Source organism: Rhea pennata, chromosome 18, assembly GCF_028389875.1.
Source record: "Rhea pennata isolate bPtePen1 chromosome 18, bPtePen1.pri, whole genome shotgun sequence".
Classification (NCBI taxonomy): Eukaryota; Metazoa; Chordata; class Aves; order Rheiformes; family Rheidae; genus Rhea; species Rhea pennata.
Window position 1 is genome coordinate 7969691 of NC_084680.1, and position 13933 is coordinate 7983623.

Here is a 13933-nt window from a genome sequence, read left to right on the forward strand (position 1 = left end):
TGTGTGTGAAACAGGGTCCGAAGGGAGACAAAGGCAGCCGTGGAGAAACGGTAAGCGCTGTTCCACATCCTGGAATGCATCCTGGTGTTAAGAGGTTCTTCTGTTACTTGAGTGAGGGAGAGTCACGCTGGGCTCTGCTGGACCCACATTTACTCTGGCTCAGTGCTGCGACGTCAGTCTCTCACATGGGACAGACAGGCACATCTAGGCAGATGCGTACACCTGTACACACACACGTGCATGCACATACACACACATTCTGCTATTAAAATTCCAGTGTGCTTAATCCAATCACACAGCAAAAGATACTGTTTTACAGATGACTGCTGTACCTACAGGAACAAAGCACAGTGAATGGCAGAGCAAAAAGGAGCACGCTGTCCCCACCAGTAGCAGGGGGACCTGCCAGTGTCTTGCATAGCAGTTAGCATTGGCTGCAGCCTCCTTTTTACTTACTGTTGCCTCTGTCCTTCCATGGCAGCACACAGCCCTTGCCAAGGCACATTGTGAGCAACAGGATTGTGCGGGGAGATTTTTATTAATGTCCATCTTCTGACAGCTGCTTCCAATTTTTTTCTGCAGGGTCTGCAAGGTCCAAGGGTGAGTATTTGACATCACTTTTTCTGATTATTCTCTTTTATTTAAAATGGTTGGCTTTAGCAAATAAAAAAAACTGGAGGGCAGGTAACTGTGCATACAGGGAAAGTGGTAAGTACCTGGGGATTTGACAGGAATGTTAGGGAACCATAGGGCTAGGAGCAAGAGAGACAGTAGGAATGGGAGCAGGTGCAGACAGATGCATCAAAGTTGGGAGATAGGAAGCAGGGCAAGCTCTTGTTTCCAGAAGGGTCTGAGAGAGATGATGCTGTAAAATGTCAAAAATCTGGAGGATTTCATCAGAGACTAGACTCATTTTGGTGACAGCCATGATAAATGGAAATACAAACTGGAGACATTTCACTAACTGATGCCATTCTGTCCTTAGGGTCCTCCAGGCCCACGAGGACACCCTGGCCCTCCGGTATGTATATGTGGAAAAAGTTCAAAGACGTTATTGAAACAAGCTAAAATTATTGCAGTGATACTCTCCAGAGGGACTGCTCACTCACTGAAAATTATAGTTTAGCCCCATTCCTCGTATGCAAAAATGTGCACGCGTGAATGGACTAGTGTTTATTGCACTTAACTACAAACCATCTCCAAGCATTTTATAGAGACAGCATTGTTGCCTCTCTCACTAGTTTGCTTTAGGAACTCCAGAGGAAAGAGCATTTCAAAAGGACATGAAAGACTATCTTTGCAATAGTAATTGCCTTTCTGGCTGATGCCCCTTTTTTTTTGCTTTGGTTTCTAGGGACCGCCAGGAATTCCAGCTTCATTTGTAAGTTGCTGTTTTCTATATGCTTACTAATGATGGTAATAAGGCACACAGAGCCAAGATGCTGATAGGACTTCAAGAAAAGCCTGCTGGGATCCTGAAGATCCACTCAGGTCCAGCGAGAGATGCCGCATTAGCAGAGCAACACTTGCATCATACCCCTAGACAGAGAAGCGTTTGCTTGCCTCGGGGAATGCTCACCTTCTAACAATCACGCTCACTATGTTTTTCACCCCCTACTAGCAACAAGATGGCTTTGGTGCAGCTTTCCAGTCGCTAATCGACTCGAACACTGCGCTCAAGACAGAGGTACGAGGGTGCTTTTGAACTTAGTGGCCTTCACCGCAGCAGTAGGCTGGGAACGGTCACAAGCCTATTTGTTCTTTCCCTGTGTTTAAGGCCAACATACGCAAAGCTCTGAACAGTCTTCCATTCTCACAGAATAACTGAGGTTTATGCATACAACGATCCAATTAAAGGACATGGTTTAGTTGTGTTAATTGTTTTTGAAACTTCCAACTTGATGCCTTTTCTAAGCAGTTCAGAGATCGCCCTGTTCAGGGCGAGGCAAGAGCTGCTGGCTCACTGCTCACATTGCAGTGCTGCCAGTCTTTGGCCCACTCAGCTTTCCTCTGGATAAAGCAGAAACCCTTGTTGCTACAGCACCTAGTTCCCCCCCCCCCCCGCCCCCACAAGGCACCCATGAGCCATGCTAAGGACTCACCTCTGACCCTTCCTCCCGTTCTCCCCAGGGTTACCAACATCCAGAACTTCTGATGCTGGACCATGGAGGGGAGATCTTTAAGACTCTACACTACCTCAGCAACCTCATTCAGAGCATCAAACGACCCCTGGGAACCAAAGAGAACCCTGCACGCATCTGTCGAGACCTCATGAACTGTGAACAGAAGATGAATGATGGTAGGAAGCCCTGTGTGTACAAAAGCCACTTCCTTCCATAGGGCCTTTTAGTGTCATTCAAACTGATCTCCTACCCTGCGACCAGTGATGCATTAGGTAGGTCCTATGCACAGGAAAGGCTAAGAGTTCTTGTTAATCTCCAAATCATCCATTTTCTCAGGTACCTACTGGATTGACCCAAATCTTGGCTGTTCCTCAGACACCATACAGGTCATCTGTAACTTCACCAATGGTGGACAGACTTGTCTCAACCCCATCACTGTCTCCAAGGTAGACACCAGCATTGTACTTCCCATACCACTATCACTATTATAAAAGATTTGTTAATAAAACAGTTACGTTATCTCAGGATACTGGACAGTGACCACTATAACTATATACCCTCAATAACAGAGCATGCTGATTTATGCTTGAGGCAGAGTTACTGCAGTTGTTACATTCAGGACTGCTCTCATGCAGTTAAAAAATACGTGACTTTTGCCAAGACAAAGCAGTACATCTCCAGCAATGTTTAATTAACCCATAACCTTAATAGAGGCCAGTAATTTTGCAAACATGTTGCTCCCAAATGCATTGTTGAATTTGATTTATGTTCAGGTCACTCTTGCATTTTGTCTTCTACAAGCAACTGAAAAAGTAAGGTCAGCTTAAATATACATCTTTGCTGAAATTAATGTTACAGGATTTCTCTGAAATAGCCTTTGGATTTCTCTTGTGGAAGTTTATGTACCAAAAAACACCAATAGTGATATTTGGTTTCACCTGCTCTCCCCCCCTAGACCCTGTTGCTTTGCTTCTTTGCAAAAAAGAAGTTTCGAATTTGAACTTTGCATTAATTTCCTCCTACTTAGGACCTCCCATTCTGTTTTGAAGAGTGAATGGCCTGCTATGTCCCCATGAAAATTTTCCAAACTGACTTTGCATCTGGCCCTTTTGCCTGTACTCAGACCAGAACCATTTTAGATATCAGACATCCTTGTGCACTCTCCTCTAGACTTAAGTAGAGAACAGGAAATGTTTTTGTTGCCGTTTCTTGGCTAAATGTACCAGTAGCTCCCTCGCACTTTTGCGGAGGGTACGAGCTAATGTCTGTCACCTTCACAGCTGGATTTTGACGTCGGTAGAGTCCAGATGAACTTCCTTCGCCTTCTGAGCTCAGAGGTTGTCCAGCACATAACCATCCATTGCCTGAATACTTCCGTGTGGCGGGAAGGCTCATCTGAAAAACCTTCAGAAAAAGCCGTGCGCTTTAAGGCCTGGAATGGACAGATGTTTGAGGCAGGAGGACAGCTCAAGCCAGAAGTGGCAGCTGATGATTGCAAGGTATGTTGTCCTGAAAGAGAGGAGAGATCAAGAGGCCGTGCTGATTAATGCCTAGAAACATCAAGCTGAACCAGCATAGTGCGCAAAACAAGGCTCAAGTTATGCTTATGCTTCTTGCTCTGTGACCACTGCCAAAAAAGGGAGAAAGACTCTAGTTTACCTGTTAAGAACTTTGATTTTGTAGTCCAGCATGCTATAGCACCTCCTATTAAGGAGATGATTGCCTTCAAATAGAAAACTCTTCCAAATTTAAGTGTCATAGTACCGCCACTGAAATAACAGAAGGGGATATCAGCACTAAAAGGCAGTGGTCTCAGCTCTCGCCTGATCTCACGCTGAGTTGAGAGCGGTGTGTTTGCATTTTGGGTTCACTGCATTAGGTGGTTCACATTTTGCGGTGCTGTTTCAAGCTCAGTTTCCATCAACTTGAAGTGGATAAAGAGCTCCCAAAAATGCTTTCTGAGCCTCACACCAGACCTGCTCTGTCTGCAGGGCAGCCCCCTGCATCATGCAGGGCTTTTCAACCATATACCTTAGTGAAATGTTTTCCTCTCCAACAAGATCTTTTCCACCGGTTAATCAGTTTTTTTTCTATCTTGCTCCCTCCCTGCATAGATCAAGGACGGACGCTGGCATCGGACTCTCTTTTCGTTTCGGACCCAGGACCCTCACCAGCTGCCAATTGTCAACATCTACAACCTTCCCCCATCCGAGCCAGGAAAGCAGTATCACCTCGAAGTTGGCCCCGTGTGCTTCCTTTGAACAAAGCCATCAAAACTGGGCTTCAAGGCTTTGCCCCCCATTTTTGGCCTACGTCTTTACACAGGGTCTCCCATCTCTCCGCGGCGAGGACAGCTGGGCTGTACCATTTGGGTCCGCTGTTGCTCTAACCTTTGGCTCAAGGTCTCAAAGAACCCGTGATCTACTGAATTCAGCAGATTCTTGAAAGGAGGAATAACAAGGCCGTAGGGGAAACGGGTGTCAGTCGGGACGTGAACAGTGAAAAGGGATCAGGGGACTAGATGTTGCAAGCAGTTCCACACACACAAAGCTTTTTCCATGACCAAAGAAGAAAATATTGAGAGAAACCTCAAGAAACTTGCAGTGTGCATTTTTGGGTTGGGGGGAGGGGGAGAAGGGGGTTCCTCCATTTTGGCTTACCTGGTTCCTGAGTTACCAAATGTTCTTTCCATTGAAAAGTAATTAAATGATAGAGCTTCCCTCTCAGAGCTTGTCACCTTCTGGACGGCCATGTGCTGCATCAGGCTCTCCCAGGCGGAGCTGCAAGTTGAATCTGGCTGCTCTGTGTGCCGGAAGCATTTTGATGTGCAATATTAGAAGAAACAAAAAAAATATATATTATATTATTTAAAAGCAAAAAGGAAAAAAAAAGAAAGAAAAAAAACCTAAGTTCCTCCTTCCATGGATGAGTTTAATAAATGTCCCTTCTCACGCGTGGTGTTGGGGTAGAGGAGAGTCCCAAAGGTGAAAGGGGAGAATGGAAGGAGGAGAGGGGAAGAGATGATTGGTGCTAAAATAGAGAGAGCGAGAGGATGGGCTCGTCTGATTTGTTTCTACCTCTCACTGTGAAATCTCTGGTGCTTTTAAAAAAGTGTGTTATTTTATATATATAACTTTAAACTATTTAAGGTTGTGAAGGTGCTACAATGTCTTGCCACAGACCCAAAAACCCCACAGGACCATCTCTCGGGGAAGAGAGGCGGTCATGATCTACAGCTATATCAGAGAAACGGTCACCTTTAAAGGGCTCCTTTGATTGCCATGGATGTCAGTGACGCACAACAACTCAGTGCGTCCATAATAACCTACCAGCTGTTTTAAAAGCAAATTGCTTTTTTTAGGGAAAAAAGAACAACAACAACAACAAAAAAAAACAGCACTTCACTGCTTTGGGAGAGGAGTGAGGGATACAGCTCATCCGCGGATGCTGTAAGCATTAAGCCTCAGCGAGCGCTCTGGTTTGAGGCAGGTGTCATGTAACTAGTTTTGCTGTATTTGCGTTGGCCACATGTCCGTGCCGGCTCTCGCACGCAGTGATTTCCTGGTCTAATCTCGTATTTAAAACCCCAGCTCTGCCACCCTTTTGTCTGGCCCCCTGTCAAGACTGAAATGATGGTACCGTGTTTCAGAACCCAGCCGGGCTTGGAGGGGTTTTGTTTTGTTAAGTTTTGTAGAAATCTAGTCTCTATATGTAAATTTGGAGGATTTTTTTTTTTAAAGAGGATAATTATGGTAATCTTTAATTCTATATAAGGAATAATATTGATGTAATCGGAGCTGTACTGTATCAGAAACGCTTCAGTGCCTGTTTGGAGTTTTCATGTCTCATACGGACGATGGATTTTATTTTTTTGAGGAAAAAAAAATATATATATATGTGAGTCTCTCTTTGTGTATTCTTTTTACTACTGCCTCTAGTTTTTTTTTTTTGTTTGTTCGTTTGTTTGTTTTTTGAAAAAAGAAAAATGATTGGGAAGGTAAACAAGAGCGATCTCAAATACCTCACCCCGCGGCGCTCGGCCCCCGCTCAGAAATACCTCGCCGCGGCGCGGGGCCGGCTCGCTGCCGTCGCCGCCGAGCGCCCTTCGCTCGCTCCTTCCCCTTCGGCGTGCGGCTTCGCGCGCACACGTTCTCTGCTGGGTCGTCCTCTCTCAGCCTCAGTTTTGTGTGTTTCTTGAGGTTAAAGCTTTTTTTTTTTTTTCCCCCCACATCTTTTTTTTTTCCCCCTCTCTTTTTTGGTCTTTAAATAAATAAATATTTAAAACTGAAGCAATGAAACAGGACTTCCATGGTTTTTCTTTGCTTCTTTGCGAGAAGCCGTCAGCGGGCGAGAGGCGCAGCAGCAGCAGCACCCCTTGCCCCAGGGGCCACCAAGCCGCCCGGACCCCCACCCCACCCCGGGGATGCTCGGCAGCACCCGAGGCCGCACGAGCCCCAAAAGCCTCCTCCTGCGGCCGGTCACCTAAACTAACCTGCCCGGCCACTGGCCGCGACGCGGAGCTGCCCGCGAGGAGATCGCGGCGCTGAGCTGAAAACTACCTACGTCGCTCCAAGCTGATTTTTTGAAACCTGTTTTAGTCCCGTGAAGAGGGGGGTGCCCCAGCCCCAGCCCCAGCCCGGCGGCAAGCGCCGCTGCCCCGCGCCGCGCTCCGGCTGCCGCCCCGCTGTGCGCGTCACGGGGCTCGGCGGCCCGGCAGGGCAGAGCCCTGTTCGTTCGGCCGCGGGTTGCACAAGTTCCCGGCAGCGCGGGGCAGGGGCGGCCGGGCGCCGCGCGGAGGGACCCCCGTGCCCGGGCGGCTGCTGCGGGCCCGGCTGCTCTCGCACGGGCCGGGGGGTCGCCCGCCGGCCGCCCGGCCTCCGCCGCACCGCTTGCGGCCAGGCAAAACACGGTTTCGTTCACTACCCACAGCAAACGCACTTAATTACGGGGTTCCCAGCCTTGCTACTCCCAATGAACGGAGAGATTTGGGCTGACTGTAATGTTTTTTTTTTTTTTTTTTTTTTTAAGTCCCAGCTCGGCGCACGGGTCACCCCCTCGCCCCGTGCACCCCCCTGGCCGCGCCGGGTCCCCGCCGACGCCGCTCCGGCGGCTGGCGCGCTGCTTGGCCGAACACCGGCAGAAGTCACCCGCAGCGTGCGAGAACAAAAGCTCCTGGCAGCGGAACGGCCTCGCGCCTTTTCCGCCTGAGAAACTCGGCCATTTGCGCGTTTAACCTCGCTATTGCTTCACCCCCCACCCCCACCCCCCCCCCCCCCATGCAAACAGCGGCGAGGTTAAGCAAGGGGACGGTCGCGGCCGCGGTACATAAGGGCCCGCGGCGGCCCGGCAGCGGGCCCGGCCGTCTCCGCTCGCCGCCGTCGCCATGCTGGCCGGCCTGGCCGTCGCCGTCGCCGTGGGGCTGGCGCTGGCGGCCGAGCCGCCGGGCTGCGCCCCACTGGTCCCGGCCACGCTGGACAACGAGACCCTGGCTGGGGTAAGGCGGACGCGCCGGCGGGGTCCCGGCCGCTCCGCCGCGGGGCGAGGATCGCCGGGGCCGGCGGAGGAGCCGGAGCGGCGCGCGGCCGCCCCAGCCCGCTCGTCCCCCCTCTGCTCGTTCCCACAGCTCCTGGGCGAGTGGATCTACCTCGTGGGCTCCTCCAAGTACCCGCCTCACCTCCAGGAGCTGCAGGCGCTGAAGCACGCCATTTTCTTCTTCCATCCCGGCGACCACGAGGACGAGCTCGGCGTCACCGAGATCATGCGAATGTAAGGACGACGACGACGACGCAGCCTCCCGCCGAGGCGCCGCGGCCCCCGGGTTCCCCCCCACCCCTCGCCCCATCCCCTCCTGCCCCCCTCCCTCCCCGGGGGCTCCCCTCGGCTCCGTCCCCTGGGGGACATCCACCGCCGGGGGCGGAAACGAGGGGGGAGCCCAGATACCGCCCGGCGCTATATCTGGGCCGGCCCCGGAGCGCGCTCACCCCGCGGGGCCCCCGCGCCGTCCCCCAGGAACGAGACCTGCGTCACCAGGAACTCCAGCAAGATCCACATCTTCCGGCACAACGGCACGCTGGCGCACGGTAAGCCCCGGCCGGGACCCCCCGCGCCCCGGCCGCCCCGGCCGGCGGCTCCCTCACGCCTCTCTGCCCCTCGGCAGTCGACGGCCAGGTGGTGGCCACGGCGGAGCTCATCAGGAGCGACAAGGACCTGCTCATCCTGAAGCACATCAACGATGGCTTCCCGGGCCTGAGCCTCTCGGGTGAGCAGCGCCGCGCCGTGCCCGGCGAGCGCGGGGCGCCCCAAAGGCCTCAGAGTCGGCTGTATTAAGCGCTTTTATTTATTTATCCCCCCCCCCCCAACCAGCGCGCTCCCACAACGTGAGCAAGGAGCAGCTGGAGGAGTTCAGAGCGCAGCTGGCGTGCCACAAGTTCGACGACAACGAAATCTTCCTGGCTTCCGAAAAGGTGCCATTTCCCACGCCCCCAACCCACCCCAGGGCCCCCCACGGCCGGAACGGGCGCCGCGGTCCCGGCGAGCCGCGGCGCCAACGCCAGCCTTTCTCCCCCCAAGGACGCGTGTCCCCTGCCCGGAGAGCAGCCGGATGAAGACGGCGAGGCAGCGCCGCAGCCGGCCTAGCCCCGGCCCCGTGCATCGGCCTCCTCCTCCTCCTGCCCCGCACAGCGCAGCGCTGTGCACAACCTCGGGACTCGCCGTCCGGCACCTCAGGGTTTTTGTTTTTCCCTTTCTTAAGACACGCAGAACGCCCCTTTCCTGGCGAAACCCGCTGGTTTCTCCTGCTCTTTTTCCGAAATAAACCCGCACGCGATGAAAGCCCGGCGCGGGGGCACGGCCGGGGGCTTCCCGGCACGGCGGGACGCGCCGGACAGCGGCGCCAGCGCCAGGCCCCGGGAGCACCGCGCGGCCGGGCGCTGCACCCGGCGGGGCTTTCCCCTTTCTGCAGCACTGCTTCCCGTAAAAAAAAAAAGAAAAAAAAGTAATAAAAAATCTGGCCGCTGGCCAGCGCGAACCGGGGAGCTGGCTCCTCCCTTTCGAGGCCATGGCAATTCCTCCGTCGCCGTGGGGCAGAGTGTCGAGGAGCGGGGCCGGACCCCCACCCCGGCAGCTGCTCCCGCCAGCGCGATCCCACCCGCTCGTTCCTACCCCATGGACTTTCCCCACTGCAAAAGGCGGCCGGAGACCTCGGAGGGGCACACGAGCCGCGTCGCGTGTCTTAATTAACGGCAAGACCCGAAATCCCCGAGAGAGGGGTGCAGCGACCTCACCTGCCACCTCGCTGCCTGAAACCTCCGCGGGCAGCTCCGGCCACCGGCGCACCACGTCCCCATCGCACCCCGGGACCCGCAGGGCCCCCCCCAGCCCTATTTGTACCTCCTCCCTTGGAAAAGGCAGCTCAGAGCCCCACTTCTCCGGGCAGGAGGAGGCCCCTAAGGGACCCCCCGAGCAGAGTCCCCTCCACTCGCCCGTTCCACCAACGCACGTGGCCGTAAAACACGTGGAGGGGTGGGGGGCACGCTGCGGCACGCAGCGACACCGCCTGAAGCGCCCATAAAACCCGTGAAGCAATGCCTCGCCGGGAACAGGGCGCAAACCTGCCCTCATCCGCGAGGAAGGAAACGGGCCCCTTTCTAAGGGTATTGCACAATCCTTCTGGGAAAGGAGGGCAAAGCTCCCGGCGTGTTTCGAAGGACTGATTAAGCCTCCCACTCCAAATATTATTTCCTATTCCTTGAGGAAATCAGGTGAAGCAGTGCAGCAAGAAAGCAGCACTGACCCATTTTGCAAAAGCTCCGTCGGTCTGAACGGCCCAGGTGACAGTTTCTGCACTTTTAATTCCACCGCAAACGCAGGCAGAAAGCCAGAGCCCCACAGCAGCACCCGAGGGAGAGACGCACGTGCTGCCGAGGGCGATACGGCGGCGTCCTCCAGACCCGAGGGGTTTCCCTCGGCTCCCCACAGCTTCTCCAGGCATTCAACACCAGTATTTCAGTGTCGGTGCCCCTCTGCCAGCCACCATGCCACAGGTGCTGCATGTCCCAGAGCCGGTGGCTCGGGAGAGCAGAGCTTACTGCCTCTGGCTCCTTTGCCTTAAAAAAATATATATACTTAAATATTCCCCCAAAATCCTAAATATTCCAACCTCCAACGCTTTTCTCCCAAAGCCGAGACCGCAGCAGCCATGGCGGGGGAGCAGATGGGGTGCAGCACCCGAGCCCTCAGCATGCCACCACCCCAGGTCAGCATAGCCTGCAAAACCTTCAACTCTAAAAGAGCTCCAGTTGCCTTTGAACTTGCTTTTTTGGCCCCCAGAGGAGACATGTGCCAATGAGTTCACAGAATAGCAGGTTGTAAATGCGGTTTGGGAAGATTTACCCAAGGCACAGCCCTCGCTTTGTCTCAGGCAGAGCCCCGCGCGGCTACGGGCGAAGCAACAGCAACTTCTGAAACAGAGGGGCACTTTTGGCCTTGGCTTTAGCCACAAACTCTTGATCGCTCAGGAGATCAGAAGAAGGCCACACTGCTCCTGCCACTCGTTAAACAGAGGAGTACAACCTGCCAACTCCGCACCCCCCTCCCATAGAAACAGGGCTTTTCTTTCAGCGCTTTCCATCCAAACGTTACCCAGACCCAACCCTAACCCAGGAAAGAGTCTGCCACCCAACCTAAGAATTTTTAGTCCTACAAATAACCTTGTATCCAAACCAGCTTGACAGGGCTCCTGTTTCCAAAGGGGTGTGAGAAAACCTTACCTTTTCTTCTCTCATGCCAGCTGCTCTCTTGCTCAAGGAAATGCTGAGCTTCCAACTGCACCTAAAAACCCTCTTCTGAGCAGTCAGATCAGATCAGACACAACCTCCTACAGCCTCCGGGTTTTTCTTCCAGAAAATCTCCCACTATTTCACACAAATGCTAGGGGAACACACACATTTCCAAACCTGCTCGTGATCAGCAGTGAGGCAGCCAGGGGCTCCTTGGCCAACAAGGGTCACCTGGGGAGCCCAGAGCCTGCCCCAAGGAGTTAACGGGAAGCAGCTGCAAACCTAGAGGGCCACAGAGCCACCTGGATCACATTTAAATTTGTGTAAGATGGACAAAGCCTTGAGAAAGCCAAGATGACTGGAATTGTTGAGGACTGTTTGCCCTTAAAAGTGCTGGTGCAATGCCTGCTAGCCAAGGAGGGTTTCTGTTCCCTACCAAGGTGCAGGATGTCACATCTTAAGAATTGAAATTAAACCAGTTAACAAACACAAAATAGATTTATGCAACCTTTGTCATCAAGAAGAAGGAAACACGAGTGAGCAGTGCAGTAGAGCAGAGAGACAGCAATTCTGTCTGAAGTATTAGCAGAACTTAAACCATGTTGATTCAGAGTGCCTCAGTAGTATAATATTTTTACCTAAGTCTCAAAAACACTGAGTGCCCCTTGCTCTTATTGAGCAAGTTGGTTAAGAACAGCTTTGCTCCAGAAACCCAGTTTCTTCTTTACAGTACAGACTTAGAAAACAGCACCAGCAGCAGCTCAGGGCCCCAGCTCTGCAATCTGGAGCAGCAGAGAGAGCCTGCACCTTCTCCAGACCCCAGTGTCCAACTACTGCCAGAGCTGCATGACTCGAACACCCACCAACCTTCCCGATGCAGGCTGCAGGGGAACCATTCAACAGGAGAGGATTGAGCTTGCTTTAGGAGCATTTTTTAGACTTATCATCAGATAAAAACAAGAACCACCATTTTCTTCTCTTGCATCAGAAAAGTCCCTTCTGCTGGTGCAGTGACAGCTGGATTTATTTCATTACTGATTGTGCTTTTGGAAGGAGCTGTGTCAAATGCAAGAAATCGAAAAGGCAACAACCAACACACAGAGCCCTTGGCTGCAAGCACAGTCACATCTTTGGAAAACCCCGAAGCCTGAGAGTGCTGGTAACTGCTAACACTCAGTCAACAAACACTTTGCTCCAGTGTGGTGCATTTTGATGATGAGATGCCAGAGCTGATGTCTGCTGAAGAGATCAGAAGTTGGACTTGCAAGAAGAAATTTAATGTTTGATTTACCTTGTGTACAATTAAATTAGTATTTGGGGGTGTGGGGGAGAGAAAAAAGACATAACTTTGAGCAATCAGGGATCCAGGACAAGGTGACATTTGGAAGCTTTTTCAGCACTGACTCAGTCCTTCCAGCTTGGAAGAGAGCTCTACTAAAAACAGCGTGTAGAGTGAGCAGTAACAGAGACTAACCAGAAGAGGGCAATCCCTTACTTTTTGTTGTTGTTGTTGATGTTTGTTTGTTTGTTTTAAAAAGGAGCCTGCCAAGCATTCAATGAGTAGCCAAAATACCTGGAAGGCTGGAAGAGTAAGCTTTAACTGGGCAGTCTAAAGAGGAAGGTAATAAGGCTCAGCTAGGAGCAACCATCTAATTCTCTTGATAACTTGATTGCCAGAAACAGTTCAGCTGGGGCAGATGTTCCTTCTTAAACCCTTTGAACCAAACTAGAGATCTCTGAGGTTGTCCACGACAAGATTTGCAGTGTAGAATGACAACACTGACAGCTTCCACTCCTGCCAAAAGGGGAAGGGTGTTAACCCCATCCAAGCTGGGGTTTTACTTCTTTGAAGAAGAGTGTCATGTTTCCCCATTTCCCAATAAGCTCAGCACGTTGGCTGTAGGAAGGCTCAAATGCCAAGATCGCTGCGCCACTATGCAGCACTCCAAGCCCATATTCCTGCTCTCCCTCAGTCCTGCACAGCCCTGCACTTGTCAGATCCTCACGTTCAATCCATTAATGCAGCCCCCCAGACCCCCGAAGGAGGGAAGTGCTGTTGCTCTGTGTTCGTGAAAGGCAAGGCAAGGTTTAAAAAAAGACAGTGTTTTTACTGCATGTCTGGAAGGTAATTCAGTCTCAGTTCGAACCTAGTAATTAAGCACTGAAAATATCCTTCTTCCTTAAAAAGGAAGAAAAGACAAGCCATAGGGAACATAGTGAAGAGCCTCCTCCCCTCTCTGCAGTACTTGCATGTCCTTGCTACTAAGGCTGAGTTTATAGGGCATCATCCAAGCGCAGGGCCCTGGCATCCCTAGGATGAAAGTGAGCTGTGTGAAGTGCAATCCAGATTTCCCACCCCGCAGGCAGAAGGGCACGGGTACCTGGGCAGCCTCCCTTCAAACATACCTTCATCAGCTTGTGACAGACAGACTTAACCCCCACCTCAGGAAGTCAGACAGTTGAAGGGTAGCAGAGGGCAACAGTATTAGATAGGATGCTGCCAACAGCCTTGAGTGCTGCAGTCTAGAGAAGGCTGATAAGCGTCTCAGCTGACTGGAGCTGACACCATGGGAAAAGAGCGTCTCAGATTACAAGGACCTGGTCTTTATGAGTAGATTTACAGATGAGTAAGAGCCTTGAGTTACAACTGCAGACATAAGCAACTAGTAATCCCCTAGTCTGGTACCCACAGAAAATTTTAAACCAAATCAGAAGCCACTTTCACAAACAGCTATGGTTTTGAATGGCCTTCAAAGATAGCTCATAAAAAAAAGGGGGGGGGGGTACAAAGCCTTTAGTCTTGAAAGCCCTAAGCCTGGTTCTTTCAAGAGCATAACTGGACTGCCAAGTTTTCAGCTTTTCTAGGAAACTCGGTACTCGGGGAAAGAAAAAGTAGTCTATGAACAGAGGAGCAAGATTCAGCAGTGCTCACAGAGATATTTCAACAGCATCTGAACATTCATGACTCCTCACTGCCACCATTAGCCTTGATCTTGGTTATGCCGTTGTTTTCCTTTAACAAGGAATCTGTCC

At 51.9% G+C, this 13933-nt stretch overlaps 2 protein-coding genes across 4 annotated transcripts in view; both read left to right on the forward strand.

Moving 5' to 3' along the window:
• Positions 1 to 6048, forward strand: part of COL27A1 (collagen type XXVII alpha 1 chain) — a 164198-nt gene extending 158150 nt beyond the window's left edge. For 2 of the 3 annotated variants that reach the window (XM_062590624.1, XM_062590626.1), the window contains 9 exons: positions 15 to 50; positions 583 to 600; positions 986 to 1021; positions 1355 to 1381; positions 1622 to 1687; positions 2131 to 2299; positions 2460 to 2569; positions 3404 to 3622; positions 4238 to 6048. In XM_062590624.1, coding sequence (XP_062446608.1) covers positions 15 to 50; positions 583 to 600; positions 986 to 1021; positions 1355 to 1381; positions 1622 to 1687; positions 2131 to 2299; positions 2460 to 2569; positions 3404 to 3622; positions 4238 to 4384 — 828 coding nt within the window. In that variant the 3' untranslated portion in view covers positions 4385 to 6048. The remainder of the gene's footprint in view (positions 1 to 14; positions 51 to 582; positions 601 to 985; positions 1022 to 1354; positions 1382 to 1621; positions 1688 to 2130; positions 2300 to 2459; positions 2570 to 3403; positions 3623 to 4237) is intronic. The other variant, XM_062590625.1, reaches the window with a different exon arrangement.
• A 1458-nt stretch (positions 6049 to 7506) lies between these two features.
• Positions 7507 to 8914, forward strand: LOC134148725 (alpha-1-acid glycoprotein 1-like). The gene is made up of 6 exons (XM_062591169.1): positions 7507 to 7617; positions 7747 to 7889; positions 8133 to 8203; positions 8281 to 8382; positions 8487 to 8587; positions 8694 to 8914. Exons 1-6 carry the CDS (start codon positions 7507 to 7509, stop codon positions 8757 to 8759), a joined length of 594 nt encoding a protein of 197 aa, XP_062447153.1. The 3' UTR covers positions 8760 to 8914.
• Positions 8915 to 13933: the final 5019 nt, after the last annotated feature.